The sequence below is a fragment of the Musa acuminata genome, chromosome BXJ3-7 (assembly GCF_036884655.1).
Source record: "Musa acuminata AAA Group cultivar baxijiao chromosome BXJ3-7, Cavendish_Baxijiao_AAA, whole genome shotgun sequence".
Taxonomy (NCBI): Eukaryota; Viridiplantae; Streptophyta; class Magnoliopsida; order Zingiberales; family Musaceae; genus Musa; species Musa acuminata.
In genome coordinates, this window is record NC_088355.1 from 21,173,253 (window position 1) to 21,192,718 (window position 19,466).

At 40.0% G+C, this 19,466-nt stretch overlaps 2 protein-coding genes across 2 annotated transcripts; one reads left to right on the forward strand and one right to left on the reverse strand.

Moving 5' to 3' along the window:
* Positions 1 to 607: 607 nt before the first annotated feature.
* Positions 608 to 12,083, forward strand: LOC135642208 (pre-mRNA-processing-splicing factor 8A-like). Its single transcript, XM_065158164.1, has 26 exons — positions 608 to 985; positions 1,758 to 1,881; positions 2,015 to 2,107; positions 2,301 to 2,691; positions 2,866 to 3,331; positions 3,436 to 4,226; positions 4,337 to 4,422; positions 4,548 to 4,730; positions 4,969 to 5,283; positions 5,384 to 5,688; positions 5,777 to 6,231; positions 6,394 to 6,520; positions 7,212 to 7,456; positions 7,541 to 7,664; positions 7,780 to 7,969; positions 8,064 to 8,171; positions 8,336 to 8,589; positions 8,726 to 9,342; positions 9,425 to 9,531; positions 9,619 to 9,873; positions 9,968 to 10,441; positions 10,554 to 10,715; positions 10,807 to 11,004; positions 11,105 to 11,383; positions 11,476 to 11,718; positions 11,794 to 12,083. Exons 1-26 carry the CDS (start codon positions 720 to 722, stop codon positions 11,983 to 11,985), a joined length of 7,050 nt encoding a protein of 2,349 aa, XP_065014236.1. The 5' UTR covers positions 608 to 719; the 3' UTR covers positions 11,986 to 12,083.
* Positions 12,084 to 12,970: 887 nt separating this feature from the next.
* On the reverse strand, positions 12,971 to 16,444 carry LOC135642669 (uncharacterized). The gene is made up of 5 exons (XM_065158996.1): positions 16,292 to 16,444; positions 14,897 to 14,949; positions 13,694 to 13,864; positions 13,402 to 13,482; positions 12,971 to 13,334 (listed from the first exon to the last, which is right to left on the reverse strand). The coding sequence occupies exons 1-5, from the start codon at positions 16,349 to 16,351 to the stop codon at positions 13,163 to 13,165; spliced, it is 537 nt and encodes a 178-aa protein (XP_065015068.1). The 5' UTR covers positions 16,352 to 16,444; the 3' UTR covers positions 12,971 to 13,162.
* Positions 16,445 to 19,466: the final 3,022 nt, after the last annotated feature.

Here is a 19,466-nt window from a genome sequence, read left to right on the forward strand (position 1 = left end):
AAACATTATATAGTGTTTTAAAAACACTATATAGTGTTTAAATTAAAATACCATGTTATAACACTATATAGTGTTTTTAAACTAACCTTAAAATATTTTTTGATTAAAAACCAACCAATATTTTTGGAACATGAAAATTATTGGTGACTGTTTGAAAATTTTGAAAAAAGAGGTACCATCCATGAAATACGCAAAAAAAAAAAAAGAAGATAATTTTCCCATTCGCCTATAGATAATTATCTCAATATTAGATTTATCTTATTGAACAATCCCCAATCTCAGTGTTAGATAGTCAATAGACCTATCTCTATTCCATATATATATATATATATATATATATATATATATATATATATATATATATAGAAATTGCAAATTTTTACATTTTTCCACGAAAAAAAATGATTTTTAGCCGCCGTCACCCGTGATGATCCGATTAAAACTCCCGCCAAGATTCGCGTTTGGAACATGATAAACGGACAAAGCTGATGGCGGAACACGACTCTGAAAGCAGACTCCTCGCGTCCCCGACCGACTGGACCCGCTCGATCTATAAATAATCCCCTCGTTCCCCCATACACGCCCCCTCGCTTCCGTCCCATTCGCCTTCCTCGTTTAGAAAGAGCTCTCTCCCTCCTCCAGTCCGAAACCCCAGACAAAGGAGGAAGTCGCGGTCTCTTCCCCTTGGCTCCCGATTTTTGCGTAGGGTAAAGATCAAGATGTGGAACGGCGGCGCGCCGTCGTCGTGGTCTCCGATGGCGCCACCAGGAATGATGCCGGGGCCTCGGATGGCCCCTCCCCCGCCAGCGGTGCAGCCGCCTAACAGCATACCGCCCTCTCCAGGGGAGATGGAGGCGCAGCTGGTGGAGAAGGCGAGGAAGTGGCACCAGCTCAACGCCAAGCGATATGGGGAGAAGAGGAAGTTTGGGTTCGTCGAGACACAGAAGGAGGATATGCCACCGGAGCACGTCAGAAAGATAATCAGGTGCTCTCCCTTTTCTCGGGCTCTTTTGTGGTTCTCTCTCTGATTCCGATTCCACTAGGAAGATGTCGGTTTTAGTGCGAGAGTGTGATGAACAACGCTTAAAATTGGTTTTTAGGTTTACAGAAACTAAAATCACTTTTAGCCCCATGGTCGGTCTTTCATATGTTGATTCTACTATTCTCAAGCGGTGAAGTGCTATCAGCAATCGTTTCAGAAGTTTTGTGGGAGTTCATTATGTTTATTGACCGACTAGAAAATATTATTTTCCTTTATTATTATGATTATTTTGAATTGTGCTTAAAAAAGAATGTATTATGATGTATCTGTTAAGGTTATATACTTGAGATTGTTAGTTGCACCAAAGGTTTGTCGGGTTAGTTTGTGCCAGGGTTTGAATTTAATTTGATACTTTGGACCTAAAAAGTCTTTCTAACCCAGTGGGGATCGAAGCGTAGATATTGATGGAAGACATATATTTCAACCTATGAATTGTTAGAAGAAGATGTGTTTCGGATGTCTTTTCCCCTTTGTATGATGAAAATATTGAATGACACACACTATTTTGCATTTGAAGGTTTGTTTTTTGGCAGTATGAATGATTTCATTTTATTGCTGACGTAGTTGTGAGGTGGATGAATGGATGATTGTGCTGTTATATTGGGAACTTGAGTACAACTAGTTTATGGTTGATATTTGCGTCATTTGTGATAAACAGACATGGCGATCCTAGTTTCAAGTTAATCGATATTGTTTGCTTTCCTTTCTTGGACAGAGATCATGGAGATATGTCGTCGAAGAAACATCGGTATGATAAACGCGTATACCTAGGAGCTTTGAAGTTCGTTCCTCATGCAGTTTACAAGCTTCTCGAGAATATGCCTATGCCGTGGGAGCAGGTACCCCTTTTTTTTTTTTTTTCTTGTTTGCCTCTCATCAGCAATGTCTCCTCAGGTCAGGTTTCGAGAATTTTTGGAATTACTACTTAAATCTTCTAACAAAATAAAATTTTTCTTTCTTTTTTCGATTTAGGTTCGCAATGTGAAAGTCCTGTATCATACAACTGGTGCAATCACGTTCGTGAATGAGATCCCATGGGTGGCTGAACCTATATACCTGGCGCAGGTGTGTGTGTCTTGTTTGATCATCAAAATATACTTCTTCATGACGGCTTCCAGGTCGAAGAGCAATATACATGTCCTCCTAGTACACATCATGTTTTTTTTAATCTGAATTGACAATATATATATATATATATATATATAATCCTTGATAGTAGGAATCTTATTTTTATTGTCTCTGGTTTGTGTTTTGGCAGTGGGGTACGATGTGGATCATGATGCGAAGGGAGAAAAGAGACCGAAGACACTTTAAAAGAATGCGTTTCCCACCTTTCGATGATGAGGAGCCTCCGTTAGACTACGCTGACAATTTGTTAGATGTGGAACCCCTGGAGGCTATTCAGATAGAATTGGACGACGAAGAAGATGCTGCTGTGTACTCGTGGTTCTATGATCATAAACCTCTAGTGAAAACGAAGCTTATAAATGGTCCTAGTTACAGAAGGTGGCATCTTTCGCTTCCCATAATGGCAAATCTTCATCGGCTTGCTGGGCAGCTACTCTCTGATCTGATCGACCGCAATTACTTTTACTTGTTCGATATGGAGTCGTTCTTCACTGCCAAAGCGTTAAACATGTGCATACCTGGTATACATCTATCTATCTCACTGTGTTGTTCTGCATGTATTTATATATATATATATATATATATATATATATATATATATATATATATATATTTCACTTTACAGATGTGTGCTAATGTTGTGATCTGTTCACCCTTCTTTTTCCTTACGAATACTTTTTTTGGGATAATTGCAGGAGGTCCCAAGTTTGAGCCATTGTATCGTGATACGGAGAAGGGAGACGAAGATTGGAATGAATTTAACGATATCAATAAGCTTATAATTCGTCAGCCACTAAGAACCGAGTATAGGATAGCATTCCCTCATCTGTACAACAACAGGCCAAGGAAAGTTAAGCTCAGCCCGTATCACGGCCCCATGATAATGTACATAAAAGCCGAGGATCCTGATTTGCCTGTGTTTTACTTCGATCCTTTAATAAATCCCATCTCTTGGAAAAAAGTTCAACACGAGAATGATGAGGAAGATTTTTTCCTTCCCCAAGGAGTCGAACCTCTCCTGCACGAGACTCCAATATATACCGACACAACAGCAGCCGGTATCTCATTGCTATTTGCGCCACACCCATTTAATATGAGATCTGGTCGAACAAGACGAGCTGAAGATATAGCTCTTGTGTCGGAATGGTACAAGGAGCATTGGTATGTATTGCTGAATCTGCTGTGTATTTATTTATCACCATCTTGTTTTCGTTAGAATTGAATTAGTTCCTTGCTTTTCTTAACTCTTGTGCTATTATTTGCAGTCCTCCCTCCTACCCGGTTAAAGTTCGTGTCAGTTATCAGAAGTTGTTGAAATGTTTTGTTTTGAACGAGTTGCATCATCGACCTCCCAAGGCGCACAAGAAGAAACACTTATTCCGGTCACTTCAGGCAACTAAATTCTTCCAAACGACACAACTAGACTGGGTGGAGGCCGGGCTGCAAGTCTGTCAGCAAGGTTACAATATGCTGAATCTGTTGATTCATCGGAAAAGTCTTAATTATCTTCACCTTGACTATAATTTCAATTTAAAGCCTGTGAAAACACTTACCACAAAGGAGCGAAAGAAGTCGCGGTTCGGCAATGCCTTTCATCTGTGTCGGGAGATACTCCGTCTGACGAAGCTTGTCGTCGATGCCAACGTCCAATTCCGCCTGGGAAACGTCGACGCTTTTCAATTAGCTGATGGCCTGCACTATATTTTCTCTCATGTCGGCCAGTTGACCGGTATGTATCGTTACAAGTACCGTCTCATGCGGCAGATTAGAATGTGTAAAGATTTGAAGCATTTGATTTACTATCGTTTCAATACTGGTCCTGTTGGGAAGGGACCTGGCTGTGGGTTTTGGGCACCCACGTGGAGGGTGTGGTTGTTCTTCCTTCGTGGGATTGTGCCGCTGCTAGAAAGATGGTTGGCCAATTTACTCGCACGTCAGTTCCAGGGTCGTCATTCTAAAGGAGTTGCCAAGAACGTTACGAAGCAACGTGTCGAAAGCCACTTTGATTTGGAGCTCCGGGCTGCTGTGATGCATGATATTCTTGATGCGATGCCTGGTAAGACCACACACGAATGATGTTTTTAATTTCTAAGATAAGTGCGATTTGGTCAACCACTTTGTATCGAATAAAAAAATACTAGTAACTCGTCGCTCTGTGCTCTGCAGAGGGTATTAGGCAGAACAAGGCGAGGACTATCTTGCAACATCTTAGTGAAGCGTGGCGCTGTTGGAAAGCCAACATACCATGGAAGGTAAGCTAATCTACTCTAATGTGGAGAGGAGAGGAGAGGAGAGGAGAGCTTATGTATGATCTCGTGGATTCTCGTTCGCTTCTTCTTCCCGTGGGCTGAGTCATATGCTGGTTTGTTTCTTTCAGGTCCCGGCACTTGCAGTGCCGATTGAGAATACGATACTCCGCTACGTAAAATCCAAGGCGGACTGGTGGACGAATGTCGCTCACTACAATCGGGAACGTATCAGAAGGGGTGCAACTGTGGATAAGACCGTTTGTCGAAAAAATCTAGGAAGATTAACTCGTTTAATTTTAAAGGCCGAGAAGGTAAAAATCAATTTCAGTTTGCTTTCAGTCTTTGACTTCACCCTGATGGGCTCTCCTATCATACATATCATATGGCCTTTGACATTTGTCTACTCCGATTGTCTATTTTCTCATGTTCTTGCATCCTTTATATTCGTTCGACGTCTAGTCTGGCGTCGTATGTTTTGGCTCCCTCCCTTTTGGGGGCAAAAGAATTTTCTTACCTGTTCGACAAATCACATTTCCTTTCTATTTGCAGGAAAGGCAACACAACTACTTGAAAGATGGTCCGTACATCACCCCGGAAGAAGCTGTGGTCATCTACACCACGACAGCCCATTGGTTGGAATCAAGGAAGTTTTCTCCTATACCGTTTCCACCACTGTGGTACAAACATGACACCAAACTTCTTGTGCTTGCACTAGAGAGGCTGAAGGAGTCTTACAGTGTGGCAGTGAGACTGAATCAATCACAAAGGGAAGAATTGGGTCTTATCGAACAAGCATACGACAACCCTCACGAGGCTCTATCCAGGATAAAACGTCACTTGTCAAGCCAGCGTGTCTTCAAGGAGGTAAACCAAACCCCCGCCAGCCGTTTGTTTTAATGTCTCATGACCCGTCTTAGAGTTTTGCAATTTAACATCCAATACGTACGCACGCTATCTTTCACAGGTCGGCATCGAGTTTATGGATCTGTACAGTCATCTGCTTCCTGTTTATGAGATTGAACCTCTCGAGAAAATCACAGATGCGTACCTTGATCAGTATTTGTGGTACGAAGGTGACAGACGACAACTGTTCCCTAATTGGGTCAAGCCTGCGGATTCCGAACCGCCTCCTCTGCTGGTGTACAAATGGTGTCAAGGTATAAATAACTTGCAAGCGATATGGGATGCAAGTGATGGCCAGTGCGTGGTGGTGTTGCAAACAAAGTTTGAGAAGCTCTTGGAGAAAATTGATTTGATCTTGCTTAAGAGGTAAATCATTCGTCGTCCTCTTTCTTGCAAAATTTATGCATTAAACTCACTCCTACTTCCATTTCCTTATCCGATTCACCGTTTGCAGGCTTTTATGTTTGGTTCTCGAACCATCACTTGCTGAGTATATAACTGGTAAAAACAATGTCGTTTTGTCATACAAGGATATGAGCCATACGAACAGCTACGGTCTCATTCCCGGTCTGCAATTCGCCTCCTTTGTTGTGCAATATTATGGGCTTGTGCTTGATCTGTTGCTTCTTGGTTTGACCCGAGCCACTGAAATTGCCGGTCCTTCTCGGATGCCCAATGAATTCATTACTTATGCAGACACCAGAGTTGAGACCAGGCATCCCATTCGATTGTATTCCCGTTACATTGATAGAGTACACATGTTGTTTCGTTTCTCTCGTGAAGAGGCACGTGACCTAATTCAGCGGTATCTTATCGAACATCCCGATCCAAACAACGAGAATATGGTTGGGTATAACAATAACAAGTGTTGGCCAAGAGATGCAAGAATGAGGCTGATGAAACATGATGGTACATCTCTTTGCCGCCTTAGCCTATCTATCTATTTAGCTTTTAGTTTCTGCTCTTTCTTTTCTCGGTGGTGGTGGTGCTGCTGCTGCTGCTGCTGTGTGTTTGAAGTTTTATTGGTTCATGAATCTGTTCGTGACTTTATTACCTGGATGGACATTACAGTGAACCTCGGACGAAGTGTGTTTTGGGATATGAAGAATCGACTACCTCCAAGTATCACGACATTGGAATGGGAAAACAGCTTTGTTTCTGTTTATAGCAAGGACAATCCAAATCTTCTTTTCAGCATGTAAGGCTATTTCCTCCTGCATTTCTTTTCTCTTCAGTATGTTTTATGGCAGCTCAGATCAGAGTGGTGTGCTGTAGTTTCAATTTTATTATGTATGTCTTTGCATGCTTGAAATTTATCTTTCCCAAAACGTTTAATTACATGCCCCTCATATTTTGATTGTCAAATGCCGTGTGTAGCTCTTCATCGTTGCTGCCCCTCATATTTTCTCTCTCTCTCTCTCTCTCTCTCTGCCTTAAATTGTAGCTCTTCATCATTGCTGCCTTAAATTTAGCTTGCACATCTGATGCAATCATGCAGAGAGCTCCACCGATTAATTTCTGAAAGAGTTCCTTTGTTGCTTCGAGTTGTTGTTTTTATCACTACCTCATCTGTGTATCAGCATGTGTGTAAGTATAAGCTATGTACAAACTTGTACTGTTTTTTCCTTGTTTTTGGTGCTAACAAAATATGAAGTGTGTTATTTTGCTTATTAAATGAGTACTTATATATTCAGTGCTATACACCCATTATGCCTCGTAAGACGCCTTTTTATTCTTTTATTCACTTTTCTCTTGTTCCTTTTTCGGATATTCTGGGTACCGAACTATCTTTTAGCGATCAAACTTTTTCTTATAGAAGCAACCTAGTTTTCAAAGCTTCGGTAACATTTATTCATCATCGTTTGTTGTTCGTAATGGATTGACTGTAGGTGTGGATTTGAGGTTCGGATATTGCCTAAAGTACGAATGGCTCCGGAGGCTGCTTTCGGTAACACAAAAGATGGAGTGTGGAACCTGCAAAATGAGCAAACCAAAGAGAGAACAGCGATGGCTTTCTTGCGTGTCGATGACGAACAACTGAAGGTGTTTGAGAATCGTGTACGGCAGATCCTTATGTCTTCAGGATCTACCACTTTCACTAAGATTGTTAACAAATGGAATACGGCTCTTATTGGTACTCCCAAACTGACTCTCTAGCTTTCTATATCATACGGAGGCTGTATTGCTTAATTTATGTACGTTTTTACTTGTTCGACAGGTCTTATGACGTATTTCCGAGAAGCAACCGTGCACACGCAGGAGTTGCTGGATTTGCTGGTCAAGTGTGAAAACAAGATACAGACCCGTATTAAAATCGGATTAAATTCAAAGATGCCTAGCAGGTAAAAAAAAAAAAAAGCATTTTATTTTTTGTATTCACCAACTTTGCTGGTATCGTCGACGACGACGACGACGACGACAATCTCTGTGTGTGCTGACGTTTCTTCTGGTCAACAGATTTCCTCCTGTCATTTTTTACACGCCAAAGGAGATTGGAGGCCTTGGCATGTTGTCTATGGGTCACGTATTGATCCCACAGAGTGACCTGCGGTATAGCCAGCAAACAGATGTTGGAGTGACACATTTCAGGAGTGGTATGAGTCATGAGGAAGATCAACTTATTCCCAATCTTTACCGTTACATACAGGTTTTGTTTAATCAAACATCTTGGTTTTCGAATATATATATATATATTTCATATTTGCTCATCTTGCACGGTGGCCTTTTTCTGATTTCTCCAGCCCTGGGAGAGTGAGTTTATCGATTCACAGCGTGTTTGGGCTGAATACGCATCGAAGAGACAGGAAGCAGGGTCACAAAATAGACGGCTGACACTCGAGGATCTAGAGGTATTTGGTTTTGCACCGTGAGTCAGTGGTGTACTCTTCTTACGTTAATCGAAAATAAAATTTCTTCAACCAAACCAAGATGATCCGTTTGCCCTGCGACTGCCGCTATCGCCATTGCCACTACTAATTCAAGTTTTGACGTGCTGTGCTGCGCTGTGCTGTAGGATTCCTGGGACAGGGGCATTCCTCGAATCAACACCCTCTTCCAGAAAGACCGCCATACTCTGGCGTATGACAAGGGATGGAGAGTTCGTACCGAATTTAACAAGTATCAAGTTTTGAAGCAGAATCCATTTTGGTGGACCCACCAACGGCATGATGGAAAGCTTTGGAACTTGAACAATTACCGGACCGACGTGATCCAAGCGCTGGGAGGCGTCGAAGGAATTCTGGAACATACATTGTTTAAAGGCACATAGTAAGTAGAAATTGGGGAGGGGGGGCATCATCGTCCTAGTAAAGTATTCATTTCATTTGACATCGTATTATTCGTCCTGTTATTCACCTTTTCTTTCAAGCTGATCGTGGCTATTATTATTATGTATTCATTCCAGTTTCCCGACATGGGAGGGTCTCTTCTGGGAGAAGGCATCTGGATTCGAGGAGTCCATGAAGTACAAGAAACTTACAAACGCGCAACGATCGGGTCTAAATCAAATTCCAAACCGCAGGTTTACCTTGTGGTGGTCTCCCACCATAAATCGTGCAAACGTGTATGTGGGCTTCCAGGTGCAGCTTGATCTGACGGGAATATTTATGCACGGGAAAATTCCTACTTTGAAGATATCTTTGATCCAGATATTTCGTGCTCATCTTTGGCAAAAGATTCATGAGAGTGTTGTCATGGACCTTTGTCAAGTTTTGGATCAAGAGTTGGATGCACTGGAGATTGAGACGGTGCAAAAAGAGACTATACACCCAAGAAAAAGTTACAAGATGAACAGTTCCTGTGCTGATATTCTTCTCTTTGCTGCACATAGATGGCCCATGTCCAAGCCAAGCCTGGTTGCCGAGTCAAAGGATGTTTTCGATCAAAAAGCAAGCAATAAATACTGGATCGATGTGCAACTTCGTTGGGGGGACTATGATTCCCATGACATAGAACGTTATGCTAGGGCCAAGTTCATGGATTACACAACGGACAACATGTCCATATATCCGGCACCCACTGGTATTGATTGCCGCATTCGGCACATGTATCTTATGGGGTCATTTGGGAACTTGCTAAATGATGATCTTGTGTGTTTTTGCAGGCGTCATGATCGGATTAGATTTGGCATATAACCTTCACTCAGCCTTCGGCAATTGGTTCCCTGGGTCGAAGCCTTTATTGGCTCAAGCAATGAACAAGATTATGAAGGTATATTAGTTCTTCTTCTTCTTCTTCTTCTTCTTTTACCTGCGACCTTCAGTTGTTTTGCTTACTCTCTCTCATGTTTTCATGCAGTCAAATCCGGCATTATATGTCCTGAGGGAGCGCATAAGGAAAGGTCTACAGTTGTACTCATCCGAGCCAACCGAGCCTTATCTTTCGTCACAAAACTACGGAGAAATTTTCAGCAGCCAAATTAAATGGTTTGTCGACGACACTAATGTGTATAGAGTAACAATACATCGAACTTTCGAGGGAAATCTCACCACTAAGCCCATAAATGGCGCCATCTTTATATTCAATCCGAGAACAGGACAGCTATTTCTGAAGGTTTACCGATTTCTTTAAAACCTAGCTCAGCTTGGTTTTGAGCTGTGTTTGATTTTGTTGAGGTTCAGACTTGTGGTTGGTTGGTATCTTGCAGGTCATCCATACGAGCGTGTGGGCAGGGCAGAAACGGCTGGGTCAGCTGGCCAAATGGAAAACCGCAGAAGAAGTAGCTGCTCTTGTGCGGTCATTGCCAGTGGAAGAGCAACCAAAACAAATCATCGTCACTCGCAAAGGAATGCTGGATCCTCTAGAGGTCCATTTGCTCGATTTCCCCAACATCGTAATCAAGGGGAGTGAGCTACAGTTGCCTTTCCAGGCTTGCTTGAAGATCGACAAGTTTGGTGATCTGATTTTAAAGGCTACCGAACCTCAGATGGTTCTATTTAATATCTACGATGATTGGCTGAAGACTATCTCATCGTACACTGCCTTCTCCCGTCTCATATTGATTCTGCGGGCGCTGCACGTGAACAATGAGAAAGCAAAGATGTTACTGAAGCCTGACAAGACCGTCATCACCCAACCTCACCATATCTGGCCTTCTCTAACGGACGATGAGTGGATGAAGGTAACCTTCCTTAGAATGAATTATTCATTCGATAGCGCCTTTTATTATTGCCTTCCTTCCTTTACCATGTAAAGATAATGTTATGGGTTAACGAGGGAAAGATCTGATTCAGGTGGAAGTCGCACTGAGAGACCTCATTCTTTCAGACTACTCCAAGAAGAATAATGTGAATACATCTGCGCTAACACAGTCTGAAATCCGTGACATAATACTCGGTGCGGAGATTGCTCCACCCTCGCAGCAGAGACAACAGATGGCCGAAATCGAGAAACAGGTTTTGTATTCGGTCATGCGTGCTTTGCTTGCTTAAAATTCTATTTCGTATTTTGAGTTCGTAATGGATGGCTGTCTCTCGGCTGTTGTAGGCCAAAGAAGATAGTCGGTTAACAGCGGTTACATCAAGAACGACGAACGTCCATGGCGATGAGCTTATAGTCACCACAACTAGTCCATACGAGCAGCAAGCATTCGGTTCCAAGACCGACTGGCGCGTGAGAGCTATCTCAGCTGCAAATCTTCATCTCCGTGTTAGTCACATCTATGTGAACTCAGACGACGCAAAGGTACTACTACTAACTAATTCGATTTTCTAATATCCTTGAGCTACGACTTGAATCGATCTTTATTTACATTTCCTTGTTTGCTGTGGTTTGTGATGAGCAGGAGACGGGATACACTTACATCATCCCTAAGAACGTCTTGAAGAAGTTTATTGGCATAGCAGATTTGAGAACTCAGATTTCTGGTTACCTTTATGGTTTGAGTCCCCAGGATAACCCACGGGTGAAGGAGATCCGCTGCATAGTTATGCCACCGCAATGGGGGACTCACCAGCAGGTGCATCTGCCGTCGGCTCTACCCGAGCACGACGTTCTAAACGACCTAGAACCACTGGGATGGATGCATACGCAGCCCAACGAGCTTCCTCAGCTATCTCCACAGGTTGGATTTTTTAGTTGCTTTTAGTGATATTGGCCGTGCATTCATTGGGTGAGGAAATGCAATTTTCACTTTGTTTTTTGTATTTTGTGCAGGATGTGACTGCTCATGCACGGATTCTCGAGAACAATAAGCAGTGGGACGGCGAGAAATGCATTATTTTGACCTGCAGCTTCACTCCAGGATCCTGCTCGTTGACTGCCTACAAGCTGACCCCATCCGGTTACGAATGGGGTCGTGTTAACAAGGATACCGGGAGCAATCCCCACGGTTATCTACCAACGCATTACGAGAAAGTGCAGATGCTTCTCAGTGACCGCTTCCTGGGCTTCTATATGGTAAATAAAATCTTCTCTCTCTCTCTCCAATCTCCAAATCACATTATTATGTTACGTTGTCGGTTTGCATCTCAGGTCCCGGACGATGGCCCTTGGAATTACAACTTCATGGGAGTCAAGCATACGGTAATCATGCGATACGGCGTGAAGCAAGGAACCGCGAGGGACTACTACCATGAGGATCACCGGCCGACGCACTTCCTGGAGTTCACTAATCTGGAAGAGGGGGGCGCAGCAGAGGCAGACAGGGAGGATGCCTTCTCGTAGTTGGGTCTATAGCGAGCGGCAGGCGATGAGCCTGTAGGATGATGGTGCGAGCCGACGTTTGTATTCCACTTTTGTACTCGGTGTTGTCCGTGAAAGAGGCCCTCTCAGATTTTTATGTTATGGAATAACTTGATGTTGAGCTCATCAAGACTCTGCTTCCTGAAAATTCTAGAATATTTCTTGATCACCATCGACTCTCACTTTTGCCTTCTCCGTTCCTCTCAACATGGTAAGACAAATCGGTGTCTTTGCTTGTTGCAGCTCGAGTTCCCTCCCCACTCTTCTTGGTCTCTGACAATTCCACGGATTGCAATGCCTCACAGCTCCGATTTGTTCTACTAGTATATAAAGCTGTCTGTAATCATCATAAAATATCCCATCAAGACCGACACCTCATTCCGATTTAGTTAATTGGAATTGACATATAAGGTTAGATAAATATATTATTATCAATTTATATTTAAATTTTTTTAATCATATGTGATTCTGTATCTATAAATTAATAAGTCGGATTCGAAACCATCCTCAACAATTTTTTTTATACGGAAAGCACTAAGGTTATAATAGCATATTATAATAATAATATTATTATATGAGACAAGCTTAAATTTGATGTTAATAAAACATCAATTTAATTTCATATCCAAAAGAATAATAACTAACGTTGAAACATTAAACTGATAATAAAACATTTAACTTAAATTTAATAATATATTTAACTTAAAACATTAACTTGATTCAATCCGACAAGTGTTCTTACATACGAAACATTAAACTGATAATAATATATTTAACCTACTTTATAAGTGTTAAGGATCGAATATATTTTTATATCTACAAAATTGATTTGAAAATAAATTAAAAATGTCAAGTAACTTAAATTTAAAATATCTTGATTATTTATTGTAAGATTTTGGAATCAAATCTTACCTTCAAATGAGAAAATTGGATCAACTATATAACCAGATTAATTAATTCACAAACATAAAAAACCATCCTCCACCCTCCTAAGGTGTCATAAATTTCCATACAATTCCAAATAATATGCTGTTCTCACGTTGCATTGCAAGACTCCAAGTAAGGTTGCAAAATACATAAATTGTAAGCCAACAAATTAAGGTAAGGTGCCCCGGTGCTAATATCTTGGATACTACGAGTTAAAACAATGTCAAATTCGCTAACTCAGGCTCCGCAAGCTACCTTTTGATGAAAGGAGACGCAATGCCTGGTCCGCATTCTTCAGAATGGAAGATGATCTGGGGACCTGCATCTTTCTCCTCTTCAAAAATTCCAAGGAATTTTCCAGGCATTGGGGAGGAGGAATGTCCTTCAGGAGAATTGTCTCAGGCCTAAAGATAAACCAACTGGTTAGCAGAATATTTTATAAATAATATAAATAGGAAGAGGAACAATTACCCCGATGCTTTCTTCTTTTTCTTTCTTTTAGTGTTTTTCTGCTTTACAATTTCTTCCTCGGAGTCTGATGAGAACGTTAACCTGTAGAAAGAAATTTAGTTCTCCACTAAAAAAAGTTTCTTTGCTCATGATAAGCAAGCTCATCGAATTACTACAAGTGCATGATGAACTCCAATAATATAACAGAAGAAGGATTCAGGTACCATGAACAATCATGGTGATGACCAGATACAGTGATCCACTAAAAATAATTCAATCCTGAGAATACATGAGGCAATCCAAAAAGGCATACTTTTCACGGGCTGCAAGAACAGCAACTATGTTGCTTGGAAGCATTCGTGGTATACTGGGTGCCTCATCTGGTTGTTCAGTCTCTTCAGCTTCTACACCTTCTTTCTTCTGTTTTGGTTGAGTCTTTCTCTGCGCCCATTGTCTCCTACGTTCTTTATTCTCATGAGCGACCCTTCAAAAAACAAGTTCACTCACTCATTTGTTCCCACTATTTTTCATATATTTTAAAGAAAGGAAGGTCTTCAACATATTTAAATAAGATTATGTACAGTTAAAACCATGTAAAAACAAGAAGATTGAAGTAAATGGCATGGCATAGTGGCCTCAACATTTTATGTAGCATAAGAATGTCAAGATACCTAGCCAATCTGCAACTAGCATGTTGACAATTCTGTCTTCACGTTGATAAAACCATATTTGAAAACCACAATACAACAATACTACACAGAAGTAGCCACAGAACATATTTCACAAATATGCAGGACCATCCTATCTTGTGAATTCAAATTTACAGAAACTTGTACCAAGAAATGAATTGAATGCTCTCATGTTGAGGATAAGATGTTCATCAAAAAGCCCCTCCAAAAAAGATTACATCTGAGACATATTTGCTTTAAATTATTTCACATGCATCCTTCCCGTACTTCAGATAGTGGCAAGCTTTGGTTACAACTTATATATTCAATAAAAAAATACATTCCGAAATTATGTGAAATGTAAAGCAAAATTTTAATTTATCTTTGGTGAGGCAATAAAAAACACAAACGATACCCTAGTTAAAAAAGAAACAGCATATAAATATTAGTTAAAACTCGGCAATGGCTTGAGTGCCTATTATAAATTTCTCTTAAAGTATCACAGTAGAGATGCAAATTTATTCAGCTTCACATGGAAAATATAGAGCATTGAAAAATTAACAAAAAAGTTATGTAATAAACTGATGTGTGCCGGTAGAGCAGAGTGAATAAGACAACCATTATCTACAACAACTTAAAGCAATTTTAAAGACTAAGCGACTAATAAATTTTTTAACAACAAAGATGGAAAAAAATTACAAACATGAAAGAAAATGATAAAAATCTGATGGATGTATATTACACATTTCTAATACCATTAAAAAAAATAATGCAATGCACATTTTTCACCCACGAAAAGGTAATTAAACAAAGTAAACAAAAATTGCTTGTGTGTAACAAAAGAAAACCTCATCACATTCTCTCTCTGGACTTTTCTAATTTCTTCATCTTGCTTAATGCCCTGCAGAATATCACCATTTATAACAATGTGTAAGATAAATATACGAACAAATATAAACCAGATAAAGTGTCATATGATAGAATTTAAGGTTAATGGTCCAAAAGATTAAGTGCTTGCCTCACTATAAGTCATGTATGCATTCTTAGCATGATTGATTGAACCTAAGCTAAGAGAAGAAATTAAGAGTCCAAAATAGCTATTCGACTCAACAGATGATAGAACAATATTTTCAGAAAAATGAATGCATCTTCAGATAGGACATGTATAACTCTTAACGGAAGAGCAAGACAGCTCAAAGAAGTATTTTGCCCTGCGTACAAACTTAATGCAGTGCTGCATGAAAACTAATGCCAGCTCAAGCTATTGAGCTACATGTCCAATTGCACTGTTTATTGCATTCCACATTCGACTCAGTAAAATTAATGCAGACACACCTAATATGAAAGAAACATTCAACATAACTCTTTTAACTATGGCAGGATACATGCTCATACAGGTATGCAACAACCAAAAAGTTGACCCTAAGAATTCAGAATAGGCTGACACAAACTTGCACCAGCAAACTTCAGCATGCATTGATGCCACTGAAACTGGCTGTTCAAAATCAGCATACCTGAGAATGTCTTGGTGCCATTAAAACTAGTTTCATGTAGAAGCATGTCCCCATGTGCAGTAGCACATGAATCCTCGATTTGCACATTAATACTTGCATAAACTGTCTGATCCAATAATTACAACAGAAAGCTGTCGATCTCAACTATGTGGGTATCTGCTATATGAACAATATTACTGATTAATTCAAGAGAAGTGTTTTTGCATAAATATTGCCATATCCTTTTTGCGTGCAGTCTGGATTATGGATTGGGTTACTAAAGGCAGCATGAGGGTTCCCCAGCATCTAAAATCCAGCACCTCCTGTACCTTAAAATTTTCGATTTATTTCCATCTGATGTTGCATTTGCTGTGGCTTTTGAATCGTAGCAAACATCTCATTTAGCAAAAAATACCTAAAACAATGTGGCATTTGAGCTCCTAGTAGAAGCATCCAACATCAATGCTTAATCACGTCGGCGACATGACCATAAACCTATCTCATCTTATTTTACTTCAGAAAGCAAATAAAGAGAAAGAAAATATCATCGATTAAATCACCATAAATCTATAAGCAAATCCAACAAATAATTATTTCCCCACGGATGTACGATAACTAGGTTGAAACCCTAGTTGAAACCTAGGGTTCCCGAACCGAAAAGCAAACGACCAGTTTTAGCCGACAGATGACGAAGAAAATTGGGGAAGTAAACCACGAGAAAGGGAAAGGAAGGATCTGCCAAAGTTGGACCTCGGCGGCAGTAAGCTCCTCCGGTGCGTCGGAATCGCCGCCGTCATCCATCTCCTTCATCGCCGCTCTGCCGCCACCGACGGATTGGGGAATCGCCCACGACGCTGGCCGCCGTTACATTATATAGGCGGCAACCGGTTGGTGACCAGACCGAACCGGTCCAACGTAAACGGAGTGCGCTAAAAACCAAGACAACTTAAACCCAACGGAAGCGGCCCAAATGACTCCTCTTCTTCCGGTGTGAGTGAGAGTGCGGAATCCCTCCTCATCTCACCAAATCCTGCCCACTGATTCGTTGTTCTCTAAACAATTGAAATGGTTAGTGATGATGTTTTCCATTTCTATTTCCTGGGTAGTGAAGTCAGTGGTTCCGATCTTCTATTCTGAAAGAAGCGAGTATCTTAAATCTCGGATCATGTGAGTTGATGATATAATGATTAGATGTTCATTGTCGACGAAGACCTAAACAACAATTAGATAACTACTACAAAATAAAGGTATGCTGCTATTGGCGACCACATTAGCATAAAATCATAACGAACTCATCCTCTCGATTAAATCTAATTCAAAGAATAATAATCTTCCTAAAACCATATAGTTAGTATACTACCACTATAATCAATAGTGGTTTGGATACAAATCATTTGATTAAATGATTTACTCCTACCTTCGTTGACTTGAGAAATCGACGGGTCCTCAAGTAGGTGCATCCAAAGTTCAAAAAAAATTCCACATCTAACTTTTAAATAGAGAGAACCTTTAGATATGTCTTCCATCAAACTTTCCTCGTCTCAGTGAAAGATGATAGATACTATTAAAAAATAGATAGACCTCCAAATTCATTCAAATCTATATATCAAGGTGACGTTCAAAATGTATTATTAGTATGAACGAAGCTTAATGACGCCTTTTGATTTGCTTCATATCCTCCCTTTAATTGATGATGATGTCTACAGAAACTTGAAACGTGACTCTGTTATTTTCACTTCTTACCCTTTTATTCTTTTGCTTTTGTTTGATTAGGTGTACGTTCTTCCTGCAGATGCAGGGGGTTGGCAGAGTTGGAGTTGTGTTTTTGCATCGTTGGGTACTGCTTTAGATTGATTGATTGATTATGGTAAAGAGGCATGGAGCAGTCTTGCCTTTTTATTTTTATTTTTTCGTAAATAATAAGTGATGAGAGTGAAATTTGATCTAGTAATTTTTTTTACTAGCTAAATTTTATTCGACACATGGAAAAATCTTAACCAAATATGGTTTCGAATCTTCAACCTAGTGTGTTGAAAAAATTATGATTTAAAATGTTTGATTTAAGACAAATAAATTGGATATATTATCATTAAACTAATATTCTAGTTGTTTAAATTTATATTCTTATTATTATTATTATTCTAGTTGTTGTTGATAGGTTTAGATCGGTAACTTCTTCACCTTGATGATATCATGAGGTGATGATGATGACGACAACGACGATGATATTATTATTATTAGAGGCTGTTGATAGATGAATAGTGAGTTAAGCATTCGTCACTTCACTGAATTTAATCTGAAATCATAAAGAATTCTTGATAAGTGTTAGTTTGGCAAGTCCCATAGTCCCACATCGGAAAAATTAGACTTGTTATCTCGTCTTGGAACTATAAATAAGGGCCTAGGCTTTGAAGTCAGATATACCATAGGCAGCACAAGAGGCACCACAATAAAACCTGCTTATGGTTTGGGTTTTTCTTGTTTAGTAAGCTGAAGGTGTTTTATGGCCTAGGAACATCTTCCTAAGGCATTTGTAAGTGTCCCTCTTTTATAGTAGTAATTTGCTCCTCTTTCTTCCGTGGATGTAGGTCAAAGTCAATTGACCGATCTTCCGTGGATGTAGGTCAAAGTCAATTGACCGAACCACGTATATCTGGTGTTATGGTGTTTTGTTTGTTCTTGTCGCTTTTATTCTTTCTGCTTTATTGTCTTTGTTGTGTTGCCAAAACTATCCTTTGGTAAATTTCCTAGGGCACTAGCTCTAACAAACTAGTATCAGAGCCTGGTTCTGGGATCTTTTGGCAACGATGACAATAACAAAGATCGTTGTCGAGAAATTTGACATAAATGTCAACTTCGACATGTGGAAACTTAAGATGGAGGCCATTCTGGTTCAAGACGGAGTTGATTTGACACTACAGGGGGTTGAGAACATTCCAGATGGTACGTCAATGGAAGATCTTGCAGGTATGGATAAGGCAGGTATGGATAAGAAGGCCCGATCCAGCATTATTCTAAATCTCTCTGATGAGGTTTTACGGGAGGTAGCTACGGAGACTATGGCTAAGAGCATGTGGGACAAGCTTAAAACCTTGTACATGAAGAGGATAGTGGAGAATCGTCTCTACTTGAAGCAGAGACTGTATATGCTTCGGATGATTGAAGGTACATCTATACTCTCGTATCTTGATAAGTTTGATTCTTTGGTTATGGATTTGGAGAATATAGATGCAAAAATTGATGATGAGGATAAGGCTTTGTTACTCTTGTGTTCTCTTCCCCAATCTTTTAAGCATTTCCGTGATACTTTGATTTATGGAAAAGAAACAGTTTTGTATCAAGAAATTAAATCTGCACTGAAATCTAAGGAGCAGATAGACAAGAATATCACTGGGGAAAGTAGAGAGAATCAGGCTGAGGGTCTGGTTGTAAGGGGGAGAATGGATAAAAGAGAAATTGACAGTAGTAAATCTAAATCTAGATCTAAATCCAAACATAGAAATTTGGAATGCATATATTGTCATAAAATGGGGCACATTAAATCTGATTGCTTTAAGTTGAAAAATAAATTAAAGCAAAAGGAAAAATTTGTTGAGAAAACTATTGAATCCGCTGAAGTTAGTGTAGCAATTGATGAGAATGTTGGGAATATTTTTTCTGCTATTGATGATAGGACGAGGTCTAAAAATGAATGGATTTTAGATTCGGGTTGTTCTTATCACATGTGTCCCAATAGGGATTTGTTTTCCACATATGAATCTTGTAATGGTGGAATTGTTTTGATGGGCAATAATGCCGCATGTGATGTTGTTGGTAGAGGAACAATCTGAATTAAAATGCATGATGGTATTGTGAGGACGCTCACTAATGTTAGACATGTTCCTGATTTGAAAAAGAATCTCATCTCTTTAGGCACCCTAGAGTC

Coding starts and splice junctions, on each gene's coding strand:
- LOC135642208 (XM_065158164.1), top strand. CDS start 720: ATGTGGAACGGCGGCGCGCCGTCGTCGTGGTCTCCGATGGCGCCACCA. Junction 3,332..3,435: donor GAATGGTACAAGGAGCATTG/GTATGTATTGCT, acceptor TATTATTTGCAG/TCCTCCCTCCTACCCGGTTA. Junction 10,716..10,806: donor TGGCCGAAATCGAGAAACAG/GTTTTGTATTCG, acceptor CGGCTGTTGTAG/GCCAAAGAAGATAGTCGGTT.
- LOC135642669 (XM_065158996.1), bottom strand. CDS start 16,351: ATGAAGGAGATGGATGACGGCGGCGATTCCGACGCACCGGAGGAGCTT. Junction 13,865..14,896: donor CAGAGAGAGAATGTGATGAG/GTTTTCTTTTGT, acceptor TGTTTTTTGAAG/GGTCGCTCATGAGAATAAAG. Junction 13,335..13,401: donor AAAAAGAAGAAAGCATCGGG/GTAATTGTTCCT, acceptor GTTTATCTTTAG/GCCTGAGACAATTCTCCTGA.